Source organism: Sminthopsis crassicaudata, chromosome 6 (assembly GCF_048593235.1).
Source record: "Sminthopsis crassicaudata isolate SCR6 chromosome 6, ASM4859323v1, whole genome shotgun sequence".
Classification (NCBI taxonomy): Eukaryota; Metazoa; Chordata; class Mammalia; order Dasyuromorphia; family Dasyuridae; genus Sminthopsis; species Sminthopsis crassicaudata.
The window spans coordinates 181,655,847-181,682,321 of NC_133622.1; the positions used below are offsets into that span (position 1 = coordinate 181,655,847).

General features: G+C 32.2%; 1 protein-coding gene across 5 annotated transcripts in view; it reads left to right on the plus strand.

Moving 5' to 3' along the window:
- Positions 1–26,475, plus strand: part of KIAA0232 (KIAA0232 ortholog) — a 98,749-nt gene that overhangs the window by 23,926 nt on the left and 48,348 nt on the right. For 3 of the 5 annotated variants that reach the window (XM_074274217.1, XM_074274219.1, XM_074274218.1), the window contains exons 2-3: positions 12,093–12,592; positions 25,225–25,362. In XM_074274217.1, coding sequence (XP_074130318.1) covers positions 12,362–12,592; positions 25,225–25,362 — 369 coding nt within the window. In that variant the 5' untranslated portion in view covers positions 12,093–12,361. The remainder of the gene's footprint in view (positions 1–12,092; positions 12,593–25,224; positions 25,363–26,475) is intronic. The other 2 variants (XM_074274220.1, XM_074274221.1) reach the window with 1 other exon arrangement.

The window sequence follows — 26,475 nt, forward strand, 5'->3', positions numbered from 1 at the left end:
TCTATCCATAATTTGATAGCTTTCAGCTAGGTTGTCAATATAAAAAAATCTTTGTATTTTCTTTTTTTTATCTCTTAACTATATGATATATAATATATTTAATAATTCTTGGCTGATTGTTTAGGGAAAATAATTTCTTAAACTATAACAATAATTATCCTACATTTAGAAATCCTTTAATTCTATAGGAGCCATTTTAGATGTCTTCCTAAGTATTAGAGCTACTTATAAAATATCCTTTTATGAGGTTATTTCTATGGTAGAAATTAAGAGAAAATATATGGTATGAAAAATAAGTATATAATTAAGTGCATACCTTTAGTGCTTATGGTTCTAGAGCCATTAAGGATAGATTCCAAGCATAACCAATATTCAATTTTCCATTTAAAAATAATTTTCTTTATATCTATATCTATATATATTTTTATTTTAATTTTTTTTTGGCTGAAGCAGTTGGAGTTAAGTGACTTGCCCAGGGTCACACAGCTAGGAAGTGTTTGAGACCAGATTTGAACTCAGGTGGTCCTGACTTTAAGTCTGGTACTCTATCCACTGTGCCACCAAGCTGCTTCCCTCTTTGTATATTCTTGATAACTTGCTTTTAAAAATTGAATTCCATGAAATCTTATTTTATGCATAGAATGTGAATTAGACTTTGAGCATATAGTCTTAGCTATCATGCTTGTTCACACATAACTTTGAAAATTTGTAATGGTTAGATAGAGACAAGACATTTGTAGTTAATATGCTTTTGCATATTTTGATGACCCAGAGAGGGAAGACAACCGTTTAATTCTACCCTAGTATTACTAATTTAGAGATACCTTACAAGGGAGGTTATACTTCCATGGGATTTGATGTATTTCTAGGCTGTCATTGGAAAGTTGTATATTGACAATTCCTTATGATTTGGTGGCTTGGATGGGTCTTTTTGCATATTTAAAATCATTAGACTTAGCGCTTGAACACTTTGTTAAGTGATAGAATTCCAGTAGGTTAAGGAGTGTCTCTTCTAGACATACATTGGTTCTGCTACCAGTCCATCTGCTAAAGAGGATGAACAACAGCTTCTGTTCCATTTCATTCACTGAGATGCAGAAACTCAACAGGTAAGAATTCTTATTTATGAAAGCCTAACCATCTGTCTTGGTATTTGCATTCTCAGATTTAGCAATTAAATGTCATTTAGGAGTTAGGGAAAGATCCTAATTTATTTTAGCTCAATCAACTTTTTTAGGCATCTATTTTCTTTATTCTCTTCTTTACTCTTCTTTCTTCTCTGCTTTGTTATATCATTTACTTATTTCTATCATTGCTAGTCTTTCTCTTTATGTAAAATTTCTTTGGTCACCAAAAGGTGAACTTTTGTGATAATCATTTGCAGAAATTGCAAATCCAAAATTTAAGCTCTTTGTAAAGTTTGTTTTTAGTAAAGGTGGGGAAGCAGTTAAAAACAGAACAGGAGTAAAATGAGGAGAGATCCTTAATTCAATAGAGAGGAATGGCATAGTTAAATCAGAATGAACTATTATAGAAAAAGTGCAAGATGGTACATAGATAAAGCAATAATGGTTAGAATAGGATGGGACTAGATAGAAAAACAAAGAAAAAAGGCTTAGGAATCATTTTAAATTTAGTTCAATAGATAGTAATTGAGAGCTTACTGTAAAAAGCACTGAGAATGAATGGAAAATATATGCCATTGTGGGAGAGAATAAACACACTGATATTGGAATGTACTAAAAAAAAAATGTGATGTGCAAGAATTTAAGTAACTCTGCCACTTTAATGTTCATTCTGTTAATATTGTTGTGACCAAATTTACCACTTTTAAAGCATTGTACACAGCTCTTTAATTATTTGTTAAGCTTGGTTCAGTTCTAAATAGGTTAGCCATAAATATACCTCTTAATGCTTCCTCCAGTCTTCTAGTTACCTGAATTTACTTAATATGTGTACATATTATTCCTTCTCTTATACTTCCTCACCCACAGGCTAGCCAGTCAACTATTTTAGTAGTTGGAACAATATATATGGATGGGATTGAAATTCATTTTTAAAAATGAATGTGCATTTTATCTACTTTTGCAGAAATGTACTCATATAAAATAGAGTACCAATGGTTCTTGAAAGTGGGGACTATTTCACTTTTTGTCTTTGTATATATAGTATCTGACATGTGGGCCAAGCATAGTAAATGCTTGTTGATTAACTAAAATTATTTCTCTATCAACTCTTGGAAACTGACTTGTAAACTACATAACATTAAGCCAGTGGGCAGCTCTATTTTTTAGTTTTTTGATTCACCCCGAATTAGACATCTACTTTCCTGAAGGCATAGAACTGGACTTGATTTACCGATTCATTTTTCTTCCAATTCTTTGAGTATTCAGTATTTCCCCCTCTATTTCCTCTACTTCCAGGATAATTTTCCCTCTAATTCCTCTAATTCTGGATTTTTTTTCCTTCTCGAATTATTAACTAGTGAGAGAGGCTTTAAAATTTTAAAATAATGCTTACTCAAAAGATTGCAAAGAGTTACAAGAAATAGAGCATAAAAGTATATATAATTAAGTTCCTAAAGGAATGGAATGGGTAATAAATGTTAAAAGACTAGATCAAAGCAGGGAGATGTTCACATAGACTGGAGTATTCAAATAAAAGCTTCATAGGGAAGTTTAGGTCTCTATGTGGGTCATTTAGGTGTTAATGATTTCAGTCTTGTTCCAGCCCCTAAAACAGTTAACTGTCTTCAAAAGCAGTTTTTTTTTTAACTCCTTGCTTTCTAATTATTGTTTTTGCATCTTGATAGTCTAACTTTGTCACTTGTGTTTTTTAATGTTTAAATTTCTTTTGCACTACTAATATTCTAAACGTCACAATTTGGCTGAAGTTCTAGTTTCATTGACTAATAATTCAAGAAATGACTAGGTTTCTTATAGCTCTGATAGCTTGTGCTCCTCCAAATTCCATTGATTGGTAGAATCATATTTGTAGTTATCTATAAACTAGGAATATAATTTTGAAAAAATTCAGGTAATTTTAGAAAAAGTGTTTGTATCAATGGCTTCAATTGTTTCCTAGTCCCATTATAAATTTTAACTGTTGCTTCATACCTACTCTTAATGTCTTCTTGCCTTTTCTCACAATGTCAATTTGCTACATCAGATTATTTTGTTACCATTAATTGAGGTTTATAAAAACCAAGCAGAATAAAAAGTTGTTGGAAAGCATATATAACATTTTAAAGAGATCCACTTAATTTTGCACAACTTAATATTCATATAAGCTATATTTTAAAGGATTGCTTTAAGTAAAGTTGCCAAAAAAAAAAAAAAAAAAAAAAAAGTTACCCTCACATGTATTCTGAGTTTCAGAAGAGAACTTCACAGTAGTGAATTAGTTATCAGGTTTGTGTGTGTGTGTGTGTGTGTGTGTGTGTGTGTGTGTGTGTTTATGTTCAAATCTAAATATAGTCTTTCTCCCCCCCCCCTGAGGCTGGGATTAAGTGACTTGCCCAGGGTCACACAGCTAGGAAGTGTTAAGTGTCTGAGACCAGATTTGAACTGGAGTCCTCCTGAATTCAAGGCTGATACTCTCCCACTGCTCCACCTAGCTGCCCCTAAATATAGTCTTAAAGAATCAATGCAGATAAGTTGGTTTCTGATGACACTCACTACTACTACTACCTTAAAAAGCCATTATTTGTAGTTGTACAACTCAAACACCTGACCCCTGTGATAAAATATTCCCTAAGCATTAACATAGCATCAAATAGCTGTGAAGCTGGGGACAATTGCTTTAATTAATTAATTAATTAGTTAGTTAGTTTGTTTGTGCTGAGGCAGTTGGGGTTGAGTGACTTGCCCAGGGTCACACAGCTAGGAAGTGTTAAGTGTCTGAGACCAGATTTGAACTCAGGTCCTCCTGCCTTCAGGGCTGGTGCTCTATCCACTGTGCCACCTAGCTGACAATTGCTTATTTCAGCTGAACTATCTTTTTCCTCTTCATCCTTTCATTTGTCCTGTAGGTAATAAGTATGTGTAGTATACCTGTAGTGTATGTTAACCCATATATTTATAGTGTTCTATGCCACAAAATAAAATGTTAAATTTATGTTTTATTTTTAGTGATTACTATATGATCAAAGAATGGTCACAACATAGTACGGATTAAATTATTTTATTTTAATATTTCTCACAAATATTTTTAGAATATTGTTAGAAAATGAGCAAATGATTTTGCTTTAGAATCTATTTCTATATCATTGTGACTGTTTAAATATTATTAAATAACCAGTTTTGCTGACCCGATTTTGAGAATTGCTAATGAATTAGATAATATGGGCTTTTTATATGTACTACTAAGGCAAATATTAGTAGAAGGATGTTGGGGAAATAAAATATTAGTTCCTAGAAGCATATGGTTGAAGGCTTGCTTTAACCAAAATGGTAGAAATCATTCTAATTTGGAGTTTAAATTTCAAGAAAACACTTCCACAGCATTCTCTCATTGTTGGGAATCATATATAACTACTCTATATCAAGATTTCATTTCTTGTCCCATACTCTTCCACAAGAATGGTGGAAATTCCCAGTAGCTTTGGGGATCTCTCAGTTCTCTTTGAGGATTGCGGAGGACATCTATCTCTCATAAGTCCCTTGCTTATTTTCATTAGAGAAAGAATTGGGCATTGCTGATGTGTACTTGAGTATGAGAAAAAAGACTGAGATTCTTTTCTATAGTTTCTTCTTCTGAAATTGGGATCACAGGATATCTTTGGGTTAAGAAGGTCTTTTTGACAAGGGCTAATTTTAGAAAAGTCAAACTTAAGAGATAAAGTAATGGTTAGGAGGAAAAAAAAACTCTTTGGAACCAGAGGATCTGAGTCCAAAAGCTGACCCATTTTTCCCTCCATGTGACCTGGAGCAAAAGTCACTCAACCTCTCTTACTTTCTGCCTCAGTTTTCTTAGCTATAAAATGAGGAAATTTGTCTAGATCAGGGCTTTGTAAACTTTTCCCACTTGCAACCTCCTTTTGTCTCAGAACTTTTTCTGCAGTTTCAGGCATACAGGTATATAAAATAGATGTATTAATGAAACATTTATTGAATATTATAATTTTGTGACCCCTCCACATTCAGTTACATATGGGGTTGTGACCCACAGTTTTAAGCAGCTTTGCTCTAGATAAGGTTCCTTCTACCACTAAATCTATGGTATAAATATTTAGAACTTAGCATATTTTGGCGCAAGGAAGAAATCAGTAATTTATTAAATGCTTTCCATGTGCCAGGCACTGTGTTAAATGCTTTAAAGTATTATCCCATTTGATTCTTACAATAACTCTGAGGTGGTAATTATTACTAATTATCCTCATTTTGTAGTTGAAGAAACAAGACTGAAACAGGTTAAATGATTTGCCCAGAGTCACACTGCTAGTGTTTTGAGGTTAGATTTGAACTCCTATCTTTCTGACTACAGGCTTAATATTCTATCCCCTGAACTCTATGTTGTGTCCACTGTCAACCGCCCCTGTACCACCTATTTGCTTTTAAAGGTAAAAGAAGATTGTTAATCCTAGTAATCTTCTTACTATAGAACAGATTGTTTCTTTACTTTTATAACATTTGAATTATATGTTCCTTCCTACAAAATTTAATGTGAGACTACATGAACAATAATAAATTACTCAACTATTATAATCACTGTCACATAGATTTTACATAGCATTTGCAAATACTTGAACTATGTAAGAATTTAAGCCAAAACATATTTTCTCAAGGACAGGTAGGATAGTGTAGTGAATGTAGTATCAGGAAGACTCATCTTCCTGAGTTCAAATCTGTCCTCAGACATATAACTAACTTTATAATCCTGGGCAAATCATTCAACCCTATTTGCCTTGGTTTGCTCATCTGTAAAGTGAGTTGGAAAAGGAAATGGCAAATCACTCCAGTGTTTTTGCCCAGAAAATTCTAAATAGGGTAAAAAAGAATTGGATGTAACTGAAATGAGTCAACAACAAATATTTCCCCAAAGTTCCATCATGATGTTATAGCTGTACTCCTTCAGGCAAGGACAGATACTAACTGATCCAAAAACATAATAAAAATTCTTGTAGTTCCCTGCACAAATACCTGAAAACAGCTAAATACTTAGCTTGATTTACTACTCTAGAGAAGTTGAATTACAGTGACACTTCCTGTTATTAGAGGAAATTATAGTCATAGGAGATGATTTCTATACATACTTAAGGAGATAGCCAATCAGTAGTTGAACAAATTTTCTATGTAACATTTAAGTTATAATTTGTGAATTATTTCAGACTTATAGTATGAAGTGGAAAGCATTGCCACATTTTGATGGAGTTTAGATTTGGGTAAACATTAAAGAATGCCCAAGAAAAGCATTATTATTCATTTGGATACTACTAATTTCAAATTTGAAGCTTTAATTATAGGAAAATTGCTAACCTGCTTTGGTTTAGAGAGAATTTCCTCAATGGGACTTCCATATACTAATGAAATTATATGTCAGGCCCCTACCCATCCACGCCCCAAAAAGAAATTAGCATTAATTCATCTAGACTGGACTCTAGGTTATCTTTTGTAATATTTGTGAAGCACAGATTTGATAAGCAAATTAAAAAGTATAAATAAGATGTAGCAGAGAATTCTTGCCTAAATGGGACAATGAACTGTTTGCTAGATGTTCTATAATAATTGACATTTAAATAGTAATTTAAGGTTTATAAAGCAAACATTTTGTATATTATATCACTTGATTTTATTATTAAGGGCACTTAGTTAACTAATAATGTACTGGGCCTGAAATCAGGAAGATCTCGGTTAAGATTTGGCATTTTATATATATACTGACTAAATATGTGATCCTGAACAAGTCAATCAGTTTCTGTTTACTTCAACTTCCTTCTCTGCAAAATGGTAATAATAATATCACCTACCTCCTCTGGTTGTTGTGAGGATAAAATGAGATAATTGTAAAGCACTTAGCATAGTACTTGGCACATAGTAACTGCTATATAAATATTAGCCATTATTTTCATTGGGCATTTTCATCCTCATCACTGTCAATAATTAATATTGTTATTCACAAAAATATTATCTTTCTGCGGCTGCTGTTAGTATCACAGGTATTATTGTTCTCAGTTTAATAATGAGAAAACTAATGGACACAGAAATTGTAACTTAGAATCAACACAATCAGTAAATGATAGGAAGGATCTGACTCTAAGTTTACCAGATACCATGTATCATTCCTCTCAAGAATGAAGGATGAATCAGTTTAGAGATAATATATCAGCCTGAAACAAACAAACAAAAGACTAGTTTCTGGTTATAGACTGACATAATTTAAAACAAATCCACAGTAAAACCAGAGAATAATATTCTAATTGTAACATATAACCCTTGAGGCACTATCTCTTATATATAGTTTCTTCTATAGTTTCTGGAATGTTATTTTAATTTCCTTGGAGCTATAGTGGACATTAATTGAAAGAACCATACTATATCACTTCTAACCCAAGATACAACTAGTAGAATGAGTATTCTGTTAATTTGACCTAAAGGTTGAATAGGAAGATTGTTTGATGGGAACTGGGGATTGGACAAAATTCCCTAAAATTTCTTAAGTCAATGGCCTCTTCTCTATCACATCCAGAGATATTTTTAGTTCAAAGTTCTTGCTGAAAAGCTGGTCTTAGAATTGGACTGATAGGCAGTAGAATGGAATGGAGTATGTACTGAGTTGCTTATCTTTTAGGGTATTTTTAAAAAGTGCAGACTGGTCTATAATGCTATGTGTATACAACAATCCCTATCCCCCAATTTAATTAAATTATCTTGATGTCCCAGTACTTTAGCATTTATGAAAAATTACCAAACATTGTTCCAGCTGATTAGATTGTGGAAGCATTTTTTAATATTTTAGGCAAATAAAAATGTACCGCAAAAGTATTTTGAGTTAGAGAAATATATTAGTTTGGTATGTCACCTAATACAGTTTCAAATTAAATTGAGGAAAATGATTTGTAATAGTAAAAATTTACATTTATAGTCTGAGCTTTGACATATTACCTAATCTATAGCAATCTTGTGAAGTAAATAGGTCAGCTATTATGTCTCCTGTGCAGGTGAAAAACTGAGATGCAGAAAAGGTACTTGCCTAGTTAGTATGGGAACCAAGACTGAAATACAGATAATTTGATTCTTGGCTCATATTGTTTCCTCCTCCAGTCTTGGATCACCTCAAAGTAGGCCTTTAGGAGATTGAAGTTGTAATATTAAGGATTTAATATATGTAAATATAGCTTTTAAACATCTAAGGTTTAGATAAATACAGATATTTATCCCTTTAAGTACTTAGGTACATGAAAAATGACAGAGAGGTGATTTTAATGCAAGATTACAATCTCAATAGGTTCTAATTTCATCTTCAGTTATAAATTATAATAAAATATTTAATACTTTAATGATTTGCTGGATGAAACTTAGTTTCAATAGTAGTACAGAGAAAATTCGATTATTTTCTAGGCAGATTTTTGAACTTTTCCAGTTCAATGAAAGGTGGCTCTCATGGCCAGCCATTTGCCACCACAAATTTCTATGCTAATGGAATAGTAGACCATATACTAGAGGCAGAATCAATCATGAACCAATATCATTGTGAAGTTCTTAGGTTATTCATTTGGTGTTTTCACAACTGAAAGGTAATTTCAGATCTAGATGAGTATGGATCTCTTGACTTAACCAAAACCCAGATACATTATCTGATTTTGGAAGAATTTGTTTGCCTAGCAAGAATGGTCTGCTCAAAGGTTTGTACATTCTTTGGATTTGTGGTTAGCCTGTCATCAATGGCTCTGTAAAAAGAAACCAGGCTTAGTGCTGGTGCTTGAGCAGCAATATCTGTTTTTTGTATCCAGTGGGAGTATCCACTACCAGTATATAGGCATCTGTTACATTTGGAGGAAAAATTCTCATTCACCATACTTGTTGTTTTCATGTTTCATAGTTTTTGTGACCCAGGTTATGAAACAAGTTGGAAAAAAGTACAATATTGAGGTAGTAGCAGGATTCTTAGAAGTAAGTTCTAGGAAAGAACTTTTTGATTTGTACTTCGTTTTGTATAAATGCTTTGCTTCCTTTTTTTTTTTTTTTTCTTTTTTCTTTTTTGAAATCACTTACTTCAGGAAAAGTATAAATCTCTTTTCCTTCAAACTAAGAGATTAAAAAAAAACCCTTAAGAGTTGAGTGATATTATTAAATAATGGTTTTTAGATTTTCATCTACAGTGACTATGATTTTTCACAGGTTTAGATTTTTAATGCATTTATTTATTAGATAAATCTTTAAGTACCTAAACTTTGCAAAATGGAGCTAATGTTGAAGGGAACTCTCTGTAGAGAATAAAGACTTTAAAGTTGACTCAAGGATAGTTTTTTTTTTTTCTGCTAGTGTTTACTTAAGCTGTGTCATCAGTTTCTAGTGAATAGAATTTGTTTTAATGTTTTGCATTTAATAAACAATAAATACTTCTTTTCTACCCTTACTTCCATTTTGGATATTCCTCATTCTACCCTCCCAAGATTTGAAGAGGCAATAGTTGATTTTTTTTCTCTTATAATTTTATCTTTTAATGATTTACTTATTTTTCTGTAACAGTAGGAGTAAAGCTTCTTAAGAGGCCTTGATTAAAGCAATAAAAGAGATGTGAAGGACTGATGCAAATGTAAGGAAGAATGCTTAATTGCTCTTTTAACATCAGGTTTATTCTTATTTAAGTCTTTAGCAGTTGGGCCAAAAAGATTATTCACTTATTCATCTTTGTCTGAAATTAGACCTCTATTTTCCATTTTATAGTATATATTCTGAAATATTTCTTTTAAAGTTGTAAAAGTGATATTAAATGTTACTTCTGAGTTGGTTTTAAAGACTTTTTTCTGAAATATTATATTGTAATGTTTGATTGCCTATATTAGTGATTTATGAAAAAGACTACTCTTATAGCTAATTAGAAATATTTATGGGAAATATTTATATATAAACATTTCTTTAAGGTATCTAGATTTGTTTTAAATTCAGGGAAGAGAGAATATAGTAGCTGAAAATTGTTTTTAAATGAAACAAAACAGTATATATATGACATCTTAGTAACAAAACTGATTTTTTTTTTGCTATTGATCTTTGAATAATTTAGTTATGTATTCTTTTTTTTTAAATTTCAGATTTAGTATACTATTGCAAAGGACTTTTGGAATTCTGTGTATTTACCTCTATCAAAGAATTTTAGCTTTAGATGTTTATAGAATATTCTTTCTCACCTGATGCTTTCACTAACAATCATTAATGCTGCTTTAAAAAAATGATCACTTTGTGATAACCTTCCTGTCATCGAGCATGTACTATTTAAAAGCTAAGGCGATGTGTATGAAGCTTACAGCTTATGTTCTTTCTACTTTCTACTTAGGATATATATTGCTATTTTAATTGTCCATTTTCTACTAAGCTTTATTATAAATGTTATCATTTAATACATACCATATTTTAGCTTGACCTCAGTTTTTATTAAAAAGGTATCAATTAGGGGAAACAAAGGAAATCTTGTCAAACCTTGAGAAAGCTTGCCTCAGGAAATCAAAACAGTTACTTTTAGCAGCCAAGTTGATACAGCTCTTCTTCCTATATACTTAGCATATTCTGAAATGTGCTCTTCATAATTTTATAAAGTAATCTTGATACCTGTTATTTGCCAAAAGGATAAGTAAATAGAACCTGCCAAGCAACAAAGTCCTTTATGTCTGTCAAGCTTAAGTACTATTTCTATGAGGTTGTTTGCTAATTACTATTTAGTTTTGGATTCATACCTTTTCATATTAAAAGCTAATGTTTTAGTGCTTGCTTAATTAAGTCAGCATTGCAGATAAAAGCCAGTATTTTACTAGTTTAGCATTATGATTTTTAACAAACATTCATTTCAGCAGTATACCTTTATGAAACACCTAATGTATATAGATCATTGCCCTAAGTGCTTGGGAAGAGGTAAAGATAATTTATTCCTTATTTCCTAGGAGAATATAATATAAGGTAGAAGAGATACAACTCAAACAATTATAGTAGCTAACTATAAAGTTCATATGAGACATTAGAAACAAGGTCCTGTGAGTATATTGAGAAAGAAGGGGAGAGAGAAAAGGAACAAGCATTTTTTAAGCACCTGTTATCTCTGATGGGTACTATACTAGGCATTTTACATGTTTCTGATTTGATTTTCATAACAACCCTGTAAAGGAGGTGCTATTATGATACCCAATTACAGTTGGGAAAATGAGGCTGACAGAAAGTCATGTGATTTATCCAGGATTACAAAGTTAGTAAATGTCTGAGTCTGGATTTCAAGTCATATCTTCCTGACGTCAGGGTCAATGCTTTCTCCATTGATGCACCTAGTTGCCTTCAAAAGAAGGGGGATAATCTCTGTTGTATGAAATTAGGAAAGGTTTCATTGTTAACATTGCTGATTTCTCCAGCTGGAATGTTCCTTTTCTTTATTTTTGCCTCTTAGAATCCTTATGTTCTTTAAAGGTTCAATTTATTACTGCTGGCAGACTTTATCTCATAAGCCTTCTTGTTAGTATTTTCTCTTTCCCCTCACATTACCTTTTATATGCTTTTTAATGTGCACATATTATTTATTTCCCCATTCTCCCTAGATTAAACTCTCTGAGTTCAGAAATTGTTTCATTTGTATTTTTATATTCTCAGACCCAAGAACAATGCCTTGCATAGAGTAGGCACTTAATAAATGTTTATTAAATTGAATTATTAAGCACACACCCCACCTTAATAAGTTATTTTGGGCATGTGACCTTCAGCAAATCTGAATATATTATTTTTCTCAAGGGTTTTTTTTAAAATTAAGTTTAATGAAAAAAGGATTAGAGATTTTTTTTTTCAAAGCTACTTTAGTAAAGGGAATTTGTTCATTTGAATTTTAAAAATTATTTTCAAATGTTTGTTTTGTTAGTCTTGTATTCACATTTGTATTTTTTTTTCTCCATTTTATAGGTTCTGCCGGAGACTCACATTTGGCCTCAATGTGAAATTAAGGTAGAAAAACACATCTACATGTGTTGCTATTAGGATAAGTATATTCACTGGTCATGCCTGAAGAGGGAAGTTCAGTTCTAGACAGCTGACTGCTAGCAAATATAAATGATTATCCTAGAAGTCAAGCCTCTCTCCTGTTTACTGGAGTGAAAATCCCCTCCAGATACCAACGGAATATCAACTACAGAAAATGCTTCACGTTTTAAGGATGCCAGCCACCTAGATTCATGCACCCTCTCTGTACAGTTGTTGTGGATGGTTTGCCATCTGAAAGCTCCTCAAGCTCTTATCCAGGCCCTGTATCTGTTTCTGAAATGTCTCTGCTTCATGCTTTGGGCCCAGTGCAGACCTGGCTGGGACAAGAGCTAGAGAAGTGTGGCATTGATGCCATGATTTATACTCGGTATGTCCTCAGTCTTCTGCTGCATGATAGCTATGACTACGATCTACAGGAACAGGTATTTACATATTTTAGATGTTTCATGCAAATAAACTGTTATTGTCTCTACATATGTATTTATTATTGGGAGGTCACATTTGGGATGGTGGAAAGAGTGCTTCATTGGAATTGAGTGGATCTGGGTTCAAGTTTGTACTCTACAACTTAAAACCTGGGTTACCTGGGCTTCCTTTCCCTTCCCATTTCTCTCATCTGTAAAATGACAGGGTAGAACCAGATGCATGCTAAGATCCCTTTCAGCTCAAATCTATAATGCTATGATCTTTTGAATTTCTTGTTTTAAAATATTTTCTAGTTATTTAGGAAAACTATATTCTTACATTTCGATTATAGCATATCCTTGATATATAAAAAACATCAAATAACACAAATTGCTTAGTGTTAAATAACACCAACATGTTAAAATAAGAGCTTGTTAATTGAAATTAAAATTTTAAGTTTTTGTAAAAGGTTCAAGCCAAATTACTTTCAAATCAGCATGCATTATGGATCAGTATACTCTCAGATTTGGTCAAGCAATGTACTTTGCCAAGCATAATAATTATTTTCCCATCTTTTTGATTACCCTATCCCAATCTTGAATAAATTGATCATATAAATTATTTTGTTATTTAAAAATAGGTTCCCCAACTGGGATTAACTTATGTGCTAAGCTTAAAATAAAGAAAAAATTTATCAATTCCAAGTGCTCAAAATAAAATTTCTGATTTTTTTTTCCTACCAAAAAAACAGACTCATTGGAAGTGAAAGATGCAATTACTTCATAGCCAGGAGTGAAACAAAGTTCCAACAATGAGCTAATGTATTCTGAATAACTATTACAGAAGAAATTAAAATAAGATCATATATTTTCATAGAATCTTATGGAGGGTGAGAAGGTCAAGGGACTTTGGGAGTTTTATCTGTGATTTGTTTTCCTTTGACAGCCTTACTCCCACAAAAAATGAAACAAATCTTAAAACAGTGTTACTAAAGTATGAGTGAAGTTTTTAACTTAAGTGATTAAAGCAAGAAGGCTTAGCCTAATTCTAATATGGTTTCTTTATTTTGTGACTCCAGAGAATATAGGTAGGACCAATTAGTGAAAATTGCAGGGGAATAGATTTTGGTGTAATAGAAAGAAGGGCTTGTCCCTGTCTTATTTTGTTTTCATTTCTTGTAAGATCCAGACAATTAATTAGGATGAAAAGACAAGGAAAAGTTGTGTTTAGGTTACATACTTAGCTAAATATTAAAAAAAAATTGGCTAGCAGCATTACCTAAGGTGGAATTTACTACCTCCTGAAGTGTAGTAAGTTTCTGATTATTAGATGGGTTTAAGCAGAGTCCAAAAGATTATCTGCCAGGCATATTTTAGGTGAGATTTGGGGGTTTATTATTATTATCATTATTATTTTTATATCAGTCCTGCAGAATGCATTAACATACTCCTGATGTTTCATTTCTGGCTAGGCTTTAGCTCCTTCTTCACTTAGATTTAGACTCAAAAGCCATCTATCTAGTCCATGGGATCCATAGACTTCTGAGGAGTCTATGAACTTGGAAAGGAAAAAAATTACATCTTTATTTTCACTAATTTTTTTTAAATTTTATAATTATAAAAATTTTTTTTTGACAGTACATATACATGAGTAATTTTTTAAAATAATATTATCCCTTGTATTCATTTTCCAAATTATCCCCTCCCTCCCTCTACTCCCTCCTCTAGATGACAGGCAATCCCATACATTTTACATGTGTTACAGTATAACCTAGATACAATATATGTGTATTTTCACTAATTTCTAAATCAAATTTAGCATTTCCTACAATTATTTAAGATTAATTCAGATTATTCTGAGAAGAGCTTTCATAAAGGTTTCACCAGGCTGCCAAGGATTGGGGCCAGTGGTACCATTTCACAAAAAAAGGTTAACCTTTGAAATACTTCACTCTGTTCATTTTACAAATGACAAAATTTGAGCCAGGATAGTCTAGGTAATTTGACTAAAGTCACATAAGTACACGAGTCTTTATTTTATCTGCCTCCTTTTGTGGGTGAGAAGTTGGTCTGAACTTGAGATTTTGGAAGGAGGGATAAACATACATAATAGATATCTGGAGGCATTATTATTTTAAGAAAATGTCTTTTAAGAATGTGTGATGTAAATACCAAATTTTCTTATTATTAAGAAGACTATTTCTTTTTATGATGTTATATAGTGTTCTAAAACTATATAAAGAAGTTTTATTTCCTAGATCAAAAAGAAAAAAAAATAAAATTAATGATACTTTCAATATAAATACCCTTTGGTTAAAATTTTAAAGGACTATCATTTATCATTATTTCCATAACAATTTAAAACATTGGATGAACATACTTGTTGGTTGTTCCCTTTTGCTCTTGAATATCTTTATTTTGTACACACATTCCATATGAATAGCTCCTATTAACCTAGTCTGACAAGTAAGTAAGGAATTGGTTTCTGGGATGGAGGAAGGGAAATATTAGGGAGGAGGATCGAAGAGTGAGAGAATCAGAATTACTATTCTAAAGATGGTACAATTCTAATCTTTGTATTTAATTTAATCTTTTCTAGTCTGAATTTGAACCGTTAGGGAATGTACATACATATCTTTATTATAAGATTGTTGCTAAGGAACTAACTCTTTCCTGTATTATTGTTTGGGGGAACATTGCAGTAGATCTATGATTTATTTCCATTAGCTTGGCATTTTACTATCCAGAAAGCATCTGCAATTTCATTTTTTCCAAATGATTTATAAAAATTCTAGTTAAGACCAATCCCAGCATTTATTTTTATATCCAAGTCCAGGTTCCTATGTCTAAATAAGAAAATAAAGATACTATACTATACTTCTTTGGCTAAAAAATACCACCAAACCTCACACAAGTGTTTTCCAAATCAGAGTTGCAGAACTCCAAACATTTATTTGAAATGGAAATTGTCCTACTTTTTATCTTTTAGAATTTTACCTACCACTACCTTATTCCTAACCTTTCAAATGATCCTTGATGAAGACTTTTGTGAACTGATGCAAAATGAATAAAACAAGGAAAACAATATGTATCATAATAATAAAGAAAATTTAAAACAACAGTAAAAAGCATTTGAACTTAAGTTAAAATGCAGTCTTTAAATTTGATTTCAGAGGACAGGTTGGAGTGCTAAGGATGTCAGGAAAGGATCAAGTATATGAATCGCTGTGTGTGCGTGAGAGAGAGAGAGAGAGAGAGGGCGGGGGGGAGGAGAAAGAGAGGGGGAGAAGAAGGAGGGAGAGGGAAAGAGGAATCAATAAAACTTAAGGAATACATTTTCTCCATTGTTAAAAGGGAGATTAAGATTTGTACCTTGGGAGTTTGTTCTAGCAGGGGAGCATAGCTAATCCTATACCCTTGACTAAAGAACAGTACACCTCTATTGGGGAAGGTCGTCATCTTTGACCGAATGTTCAGCTTCAGAAGAGATGCACATGGAATGGTGAGAGAGGAAGGGGACACCCACCTAGCCAGCCAGATCAGCCGAATCAATCCTGGCGATCAATGGAGTGACAGATGTCGTAGCCAGATTGCCCTCACATGCAAGGAGATTAAGATTTGGGATACTTACTTGTGAATATTTGGGGTTGGGACTCCCAATTAAAAAAAAGATTATAGACTATAGACTTCGTGATATTAAAGACAATAGTAGAATTCTCAGTAGGTGGGTGGAATGGGTTATAAAATAAGAGGGAACAAAATTTGACAACCACTGATCTGACTTAAGTTTCTTCTCTTGAAGAAGTTGGCTTTTCCCCAGTATCTCAGACTGATCCCAATCTGTTAGTATTTCTTTCCCTTCAGCCAGTCTTGATGTATATTTATTGCTGTTTTCCAGATTGGTATGTCTGTCTCTGTCATCAAAAACCCCTATTTTCCAGTTCTGTCCCAACTCAGCACAAGAGCCTTCCAACAAATATGGACAAAGGCTGTTAATCGACTGTACATGGTTTTTAATACAATTAATTCTCATAAAATAAATCTCTGTAAATTGTGAATGAATGATAATTTCTGACTATTATCCCCTCTCTTAGGAGAAGAGGCTAAAATATTACACTGTAGAGTTGAACACAGGAAAAAGAAGAGAAACTATTTTTGAAGTTTATAAAATTATTGTGACTATGTAGAATAAGCATGAATAAGGATAAAGTTTGAAATAACTAAATCTAGAACAAATAAATAAAATAGTTTGTGTAGTTGATGATAAATTTACAAAGCTTGTTATCCTGAAAAGTAGTATATTTCATTTCCACTATGGATTTGTGATATAAGTGATGTCCTTCAACAATGAATAGCATAATATAGCCAGATCTTTTTATCCTAGTGTTCATCTGTGTCATCCAGTAAATCCATAAAATTTTTCATACCTAAATGTTGCTTAATGTTATTCAAGTACCATTATTGTATGAGCATTATGTATGTCTTATTCTTTTCTCAAATAATCAATTCATCTCCTTTTCTTATACTATCCCTTCTAAATCTTGTCCTTTTTCTTTTTAATTTATTTTTTGTTTCTTGCACATATAGTTTGTTGCTTGATAATCTTAGATCTTATTTATACCTACCATATATCTCTCTATTGTCTTTTGAGTTACTCTGATTTTGGAAACTGTAGTGTTCTATCATTTGTAATCATAAAGCATCACTAGAAGAATACTGATATAAAAATATATGGCTTTGTTTCAGAGAAAAGTTTGAGTTCATCAAGAAAATGTCAGAAAGAAATATAAATATCCATTCCACTCTTTCCCTATTCAATTTTGGGCCGAGCTTATTACATACTATCTGCAAAATTTGTCAAAATCATAGTCTTGACATCATCTTTATACTCTCTCAAAGGAAGGAGGATCTCATTTCAGCTAAGTCAGTCACTAAGTGACTCTTATGTGTCACATCCTGTGCTAAGCACTGGGGATACAAAGGCAAAAAACAACCCCTGACCTTAAGAAGATCTTAGCTTAATGGAGGAGACCACATGAAAACAGCTCAGCACCAACAAGAAACATACAGAAAAAGCAGAGATCATCTTAAAAGGGAAGCATTAGAACTGGGAGGGAGTATCAGGAAAGATTTGCAGTAAAAGGTAGAATTTCAGCTGAGATTTGAAGGAAAGCCAAAGAGACAGAAATGAGGAACGGAATTCCAATCTGTGAAAATTCCCAGGTTCATGATATTGTAGTAACATGGAGGGAATAGTAAGGAGAACTGTGTCACTGATGCAAAGTATTAGGGGAGAGAAGTGGGTTATAAAGGGCTATGAATGACAAATAGAAGATTTTATATTTAGTCCTAGAGGGTCTATAATCATTGACTACTATATCTTAGTATAGTTAGGTTAGGTGACACAGTGGATATGGTGCTGAGCCTGGAGTCAGGAAGACCTGAGTTCAAATCCAGCATCAGACACTTATTAACTGTATGACCCTAAGCAAGTTACTTAACCTCATTTTCCTTGGTTTTCTCATCGGTAACATGATCTGGAGAAGGAAATAGCGTATCACTCCTGTATATTTGCTAAGAAAACCCCAAATGAGGTCATTAAAAAGTCTGACATGACTAAAACAAATGTACAGCAACAGAAGGTGACAGAGAGCCAGTAGAGCTGGGGGGAACAGTAGCATGGTCACACCGTGCATTAGGAAGATCATTCTGACAGCTGAGCAGAAAGTGAATTGGAGTGAAGAAAGACTTGAGGAAAGCATAGGATTTTTCAGAAAATTGTGGAAGCCTTGGAGCAAAGGCATTTGAGAATGGTTAGTTAGGCTACTGAAGGAGAGCAGCGTGAAGGATCTTTGCCTAAGGCAGGATAGTCTTTCTAATAGTGTTGTACAAAAATGAATGTCTTGTCTGTCTTATAGCATAGCAATCTAGTGATGAGTATTGATGATATTCCAAGTTAAAAAAAAATCAAAGTTTCTAAGCAATCATTTTATTCATTTTCCTTGAGGTCATAACTCTTTGACTTAAAAACTAGTGTCAGGTAACTAATTTTGAACACCAAGTGATTTGTTCTGTAAAATAACCATTTCTTAACTGTCATGACTCTTCTACCTAGAGAAGAATAAAACACAAATTATAGGCACAAATTGCTAAGAAGGTTTGCATCCTAACCTGAGCTCTTCAGATTCCTGAATCAGAAATGCAAAAAACTCTATTGATGGAACACTGAACATAATGTCAGAAATAATAATTTCATTAAAGAAAATAAAAACAATGAGATCACAACCAAAATTTATGGGATGCAGCCAAACCAATGCTTAAAGGAAATTTTATTTCTCTAAATTCTTATATCAATAAAATGAGCATGTAATCAATGAATTGGGCATGTAACTAAGAAAATTTGAAAAAAAGCAAATTAAAAATCCCTAGTCGAACTCCAAATTGGAAATCCTGAAAATCAAAAATGAGATTAAGATTGAAAGTAAAAAAAGATAAACTATTGAATTAGTAAATAAATCTAGAAGAAATGAATGAGTCTATGGTTAATTTGATTTAAAAAGGAAAGAAGAAAACCAAATATCCAGCATCAGAAAGAGTGAAATCACGACCAATGAATAAGAAATTAAAGCAATCATTAGGAAATATTTTGTCCAATTATATGCCAATAAATTTGCCAATATAAGCAAAATCGGTAAATATTTATGAAAATATAAATTACTTAGTTTAACAGATCAGGAAATAAAAATCATAAATGACCTATCTTTAAAAAAGAAATTGAACAAACCATTAATGAATTCTCTAAGAAAAAATCCCTAGGGCCAGATGGATTCACAAGTGAATTCTGCCAACATTTAAAGGACAATTAATTCCAATACTATATAAGCTATTTCGAAAAATAGGTGGAGTCCTACCAAACTCCTTTTATGATACAAATATACTTCTGATACCTAAACCAGGAAGAGCTAAAGCGGAGAAAGAAAATTGTAGGCCAATTTCACTAACAAATCATGATGCAAAAATTTTGAACAAAATACTAGCAAGGCAATTACAGCACTATATCACAAGAATTATATACTTTGATCAGGTGGGATTTATACCAGGAATGCAGGATTGGCTTAATATTAGGAAAACTATCAAAATAATTGACTATGTTAATAATAAAACCAACAGAAATCATATCTCAATAAATGTTAAAAAAGCACCCATTTCTATTAAAAGCATCAAAGAGCATAGGAATAAAGGGAATTTTCCTTAAAATGATAAGCAATATTCATCTAAAACTATCAGACAGCATTATCTGTAATGGACATAAGCTAGAAGCCTTCCCATTAAGATCAAAGGTGAAGTTATGGGTGAAGCCCATTATCATCACTATTGTTCAATATAGTACTAGAAATGTTAGATATAGTCATTAGAGAAGAAAAAGAAAGAAAAGCAATTAGAATAGATCATTCTTTGCAGATGATATGATGGTATACTTAGAGAACTTAGTATGTCAATTGAAAAAGTACTTGAAATAATGAAAAATTTTACCAAATTTTCAGGATATAAGATAAACCCACATAATTTATCAGCCTTTCTCTATATGACTAACAAAGCCAAACAGCAAGAGATAGGAAGAGAAATTCCATTTAAAATAATTATCAACAATATAAAATACTCAGGAGTGTACCTGCTAAGATAAACCCAGAAACTATATGAATACAATTACAAAAGACTTTTCACAGAAATACAATTAGATCTAAACAGCTGGAAAAATATCAGTTGCTCATGGGTTGGCCAAGCTAATATAAATATGACAGTTCTGCTTAAACTATTCAGTGCCATACTTACCAAACTACCAAAAAAATTATTTGATAAAGCTAGGAAAAAATAAAATTAATCTAGAAGAGAAAAAAGTCAAGAATATCAAGGGAATTAAGAATAGAAAAGAAGGTGACCTTGCAATATCATATCTCAAACTGTGTTATAAAGCAGTAATCATCAATATTATTTGGCACTGGCTAGTAGAATATTGAATTTGTAGAATATATTTGGTATATAAGATATAGTAGTCAATGATTATAGTAGCCTAGAGTTTGATAAACCCAAAGACCCCAACTTTTGGGATAAGAACTCTCTATTTGACAAAAACTGCTGGAAAAACTAGAAAACAATAGGACATTAACTAGGTATTGGCCAACTTCTCACAATGTGTACCAAGATTAGGTCAAAATGGGTGTATGATTTAGACAAATGGTGACACTATAATCAAATTAGAAGAGCAAGGAATAGTCTACCTGTCAGCTTTTTAGGGAGGTGAAGAACTTATGACCAAATAAGAGATAGAAAGCATTACAAAATACAGAATACATAATTTGGTACATTAAATTAAAAGACTTTTAAAGTACAAATAAAATCAATGCAATCAAGATTAGGAGGAAAACAGAAAGTTGGGAAACAATCTTTAAAGCAAGTCTTTTTGATAAAGGCTTTATTTCTGAAATATTTAGGAAATTGAGTCAAATTTATAAGAATACAAGCCATTCCTCAATTGATAATTATTCAAGGGATATGAACAGATAGTTTTCAGATGAAATCAAGAACTTTTTAGTAGTTTCCTCAACCTATTCCGTGGAACCATATTCCAAAGAAACCAGTACTTGTCCTTTAAAGGCACACATGAAGAACATTCTAAATTAGAGATTAATATCAGAAATGTATATAATATTGCATGCACATATGTGTTCTTCTGTAAAGATTTGATAAATTTTTACTAAGCCAAATCTTTACAAGTCAAAAAAGTCTGACATAATGTTCCATTCTTAATCATTTATCTCTGTAGTTTATGAAAATTTCATTTTGGTTGTTTTGTTGTTCTTCCTTTTTCATTATGTATACTGTTTTCCTTATTCTTCTCACTTCACTCTACATCAGTTCATTTAACTTCTCTGTTATTATCATATTCATCATTTCTTACAGCATAGTAATACTCTACATTCATTCACTAACATACCTTCCTAAGTTATTCACCAATCAACGGGCATCTGTTTTGTGGCCAGTACTTTTTGCTACTCCAAAATGTGCCACTCCTTATATTTTGGTGTGTATAGGACCTATTTTTTCCCATTGACCTTTTTTGGATATATGTCTAGCAACAACTAAAGGTTTCTATATCACTTACTGAATTAAGTTTAAATACTGGTCATGGCATTTAAAATCCATCACAGACTTGTTCCATGCTGCTTCTCTAGCCTTTTCTGGTACACTAGCCATACAGAGCCAACCACTATTTCTTTTTCTTGTCCTATCCTTCCCTTTGCCAATATCTTTGACAACTCTATCCCCTTTACCTGGAACGGGCTATTTTTCTCCTTACTTCCTAATCTTCTTCCATATCCCTTCTCCACACTTCCCCTTAAATAATTTCTTCATCCTCCAGATGAAAATGATTGTCTCTGCTTTCCCTCCTCTCCTCCCCTTGCCTCATTTCTCATAGACCTTTGCTTGAACTTATCTTTTATTGTTTCTCACCCCTGCATTTTTCCACCATTAGATTTTAGACTCCTTCAGCTTGTAAATTTTTAATACCTTAGGCCTAAGCATAATTAGCCTTCCTATTGCTATTGGGGAGACCCAGGTTCACCATCTTACTGTCATTTTTTAGTGCCTCAGTCTCTCTTCACATTCAGCTAGTTGCCAGATTTTATCATTTCTGTCTCCCTTTCCCTCCCCTCACACAGCTGTCATTCTAGTTCTCTTCCTCATCAATGTTCAACTATAATATTGGAACAACTTCCTGTTAGGTTATATTCTTCTTATCCTAAAATTTCCTCTATTCCAGTGTATCTTTCAGATAGCTTGCAGAAGTGATAGGCATATGACCATGTCTCACCACTATACAGTAAGATCCTATGGCTTTCAGTTACTTTTAAAATCATTTAAAATCATATCTGTTTGGATTTGAAACTCTTTTTAGTGGAGAGAGAAAGAAAATAGAGAATTCTCCTCAAGTAGAGCTCTTTCAGTGGAGGTTACTTGCTTGAAATGTGGTAGAGAAGCTGAGATTTAACTGGATGACTTTTGGAATCCTTTCAATTGCAACAGCAGGATATTTACTTGATTTAATCTGGTTCACCCACTGTAAGTGAATATTTTTGGAGATAATATTTTAACTTTAGTTTAAGTGGGGATTTTTTGAAAGAAAACTTAAATTTTTTTTTTCCTTAAATGCTAATGGTACTTGCAAAAAGTTTTTTTTTCCCTTTTCCTTATTCCAGCTCCCATTTTCCTAACTGTTGAGTCACTTTCCTTTACTAAGAGTAGATAAACTGTACAGATCCTCATATTTCCAAGAACCTAAAATTATAGTAGAAAAGTACTTATCAGTAGATTCAGCAATCATTTGAATATAGAAAAGGAATTAACAGTGTGAAACATTTGTCCATAATCCACCTTTGTGCTTCATTAGGGAATTATATTCCACCCTTAGGCACCTGACTAATATCTAGTTCTGATAACTTTAAATGGCACTAGAAAGATCCAGGGAAACTAAAAGAGGTTTTAAGTAGGAAAGAAACGTTATAAAAGCATGTTATTTCTTTATGCTTTCTAATCTTTTAAGAATATCCCTGCAAATCACAAAAGTCATCAGGGTTGCAAAATTTCTGAAAGAAAAGTTCATAGTCAAATATTCCTTGAGAAGAAGAAAATTTAGAATGTAGAATTAAAATTAAATTAATTAAAATTAAAATGTAGAAAAATAGCAGATTTTAACGGTTTTCAAAATTACTGAATAAGTTTTAATAAATATAATTTGATAACAAATATTATAATAAATATAATACCTAGCAAAGTAACATGCATCTAAATGCTAGAGTTTAAGAATTCTTGGCAGACAGGTGAGTCTAAATAAGACAAAGTAAAAACTCACTTACTAGTTTTAGATTTCTTGGGAATTTAGACTTGTAGGGAAAAACATGTATTTAATTGAGAAATTTTTTTTAGCTTATAAAGTAGTGCATTTTAGGACATATATGCCTGAAATTATAGTATGTAATATAGTATATAAGAGTATATATAGGAAGTATAGTATATATATAACATATAATACAATATAACATGAATTCTGAGAAGACTTCATTGATTTAAATTCACAGAATTTCTCTGCATTTTACATGGCTGTAATTCAAATTTCAGTTACACTATGTGGAACGTAAATTTATTGAAACACATCAAAATAGATAAATGGACTTGAGAGATTGCATAAGGGAAATTTGAAACTGTCAAATATCAGTCTCACTATCTTCAGATGGAATATTAACCTTTTGATTTCTCTTTTCTCACATAAGTTCCTCATTAAGGGATCTCCTCTGTCTCTCCCACTATTGAAAATAACAAATAACAGGCTTCAAAATTGTTTCAAATGACCATCAAGGGAAGCAGAAAGGTACTATTGATATCTAGTCACTTAACTCTAGTCAGAAAATAGAAATAGCATCAACTTAGAAAACTAGTGATTTTTAATGTATCAGTTAGATAATATTCATTTACCTTTCTTCATTAAAGGAAATGAGAATAGAGCAATACCAGTTGAAACTTAATATTACGTATTCCATAGTCATTTTATGATTTGTTTCACTTTTTTTGTCATGAAACCAATGTTTATAATTATGAGTTGGCAGATTTGGTGAATTAGGTGAAGGTACTTTCATAGTCAAACTCCGAGGGGCTTTTAAAAAAATATCTTTTCCGATCATCCATGTTATTCTCTTCACTGCTGAGTTTGGACTCAGTGGCTTTTAAAGTCCCTTCCAGTTCTGCAATTTATGATAACAGGAAAATAGGATTTTATTTTAAAATGCCATACAAATTTACATATATAGAATACATATACTTTTACATATATGTCTTCAACCTCTTTGCTTTTTAGATTGAAAGATGTTTGAGGGCAGAGCCATTATCTAACTTTATCTGATATTTACTTGATATATTATATTATGAACTTTATCAAAGATTAGGAAAGATGTAAAAAAGCAGAGAGAGACTTTGATTTGTAATTTACATTAAAAAATTGCTTTTGCCCAAAGGTAAAGCTCTATGGTATAATGGAAAGAACCCCCAGTTTAGAGTAGAAGGATCTGGATTTGACTTCTGCTCTCCATTATTTGTGGCCCATATTAAGGCCTCACCTCTCTTGATCCCTACTGTTATCAACTAAAAAAATGGAATAATAATTTTATTTTCTACTACATAAAGTTGTTGTGATGATCAGGTAAGATAATATAGTTTATAAGGCATAAAGTACTATGTATTATTGTAATAAATCATTTGCAAATGTGATGGGTCTTTAGGTAACAAGAGAATATAGGTAGAAGCAAATTTATTATGTAGATAAAAATATTGCAAGTTCTCATGTTAAACATGAAGCTGATTTTTGACATGTTTCAAATGTCTGAAGTTTTATTCAAGCATTTGTTTTCTATTAAAAATAGAGACAACTATTAGTGAACTGAAGTTCTGAAGTACCGTGATTGCTATTTTTTAGGGGATTTTTTGGTTTAACTTAAATTAATTTGGTATAAATATTTTTGACATATGAATGTGACATTTAAATATGAGAAAAGGTAACATAATATCCTGTTTAACTTTAATTATTTATTTTATTTTAGGAGAATGACATCTTCCTGGGTTGGGAAAAAGGAGCTTATAAGAAATGGGGAAAGAGTAAGAAGAAGTGTTCAGATCTAACTCTAGAAGAAATGAAAAAACAGGCTGCTGTCCAGTGTCTTCGCTCTGCTTCAGATGAAGTAAGATTAGAATTTTAGAATGCTTTTTAAGAACATATTTATTCATGTTTTATGACCATATTTGAATTTGAGAGATATAAGATTATTTTATATTAATAAGTAGCCAAAATTTAAGTTTTATTTCAAAAGAAATTTTTGGAAGCCAGTTGCCTATTTTATTACATACACATTTGTGTAAGATAGGAAGTCAAATGAATTTATATCTGTTTAAAAAAAAACATTTGACTAGACAATAGTTCATGTGAACTGAGGCTTTTAGTTGATTGTTAAGTGCAGTATAAGTCAACAAAATGTAACTAAAAAAGCTTATTCTATCTTAAGTTGCCTTAATATCTGTAAAATGTGTAGAATTATGGAGGTGATAGTGATGTTCTACACTGAGCTGATCAGCTTATATCTGGAATATTTGGAGCTGGAGCCCTTCCGAAGATGATGGTAAGCAGAAATATGTTCATGTCATATGAATAGCAAATATTGTCACATCAAAAATCTCATTTGGTTTTCACAACAACCCTAGGTGCTATTGATATCCCTATTTTACCATTTTTAGGAAATGACTTGCCCAGGGTCATATAAGCTAGTAAGTGTCTGAGACTGGTTTAAATTCAGTCTTTCTACTGCAGGTCCAGCACTCTATCTCTGGTACCACCTGGCTGCCTATAGCTATTGAAAACACTATATATGTTTAGTTTGGATAAGAGATTTGGGGAAATGATCCAAATATTTAAAGAACTATTATGTGGAAGAGCAATTCAATTTATTTTGCTGGACTGTAAAAGGGCAAAATTATGAGCAATGAATGAAAGGCAGATTTCCTTCAACATAAGAAAAACATTTAACAATTAGCTCTTACCCGTAATACTTTGCCAGGAGTCTTAAATATTAAGCAAGGCAGGGCAGCTAGGTGGCGCAGTGGATAGAACACCAGCCTTGAATTCAGGAGAACCCGAGTTCAAATCTGGTCTCAGACACTTAACACTTCCTAGCTGTGTGACCCTGGGCAAGTCACTTAACTCCAGCCTCAGGGGGGGATATATATATATATGTATTAAGCAAGGCCCAAAACTATTTAAATAGAATCTTGAATTGGAACATAGGTGAGAGATATAGGAA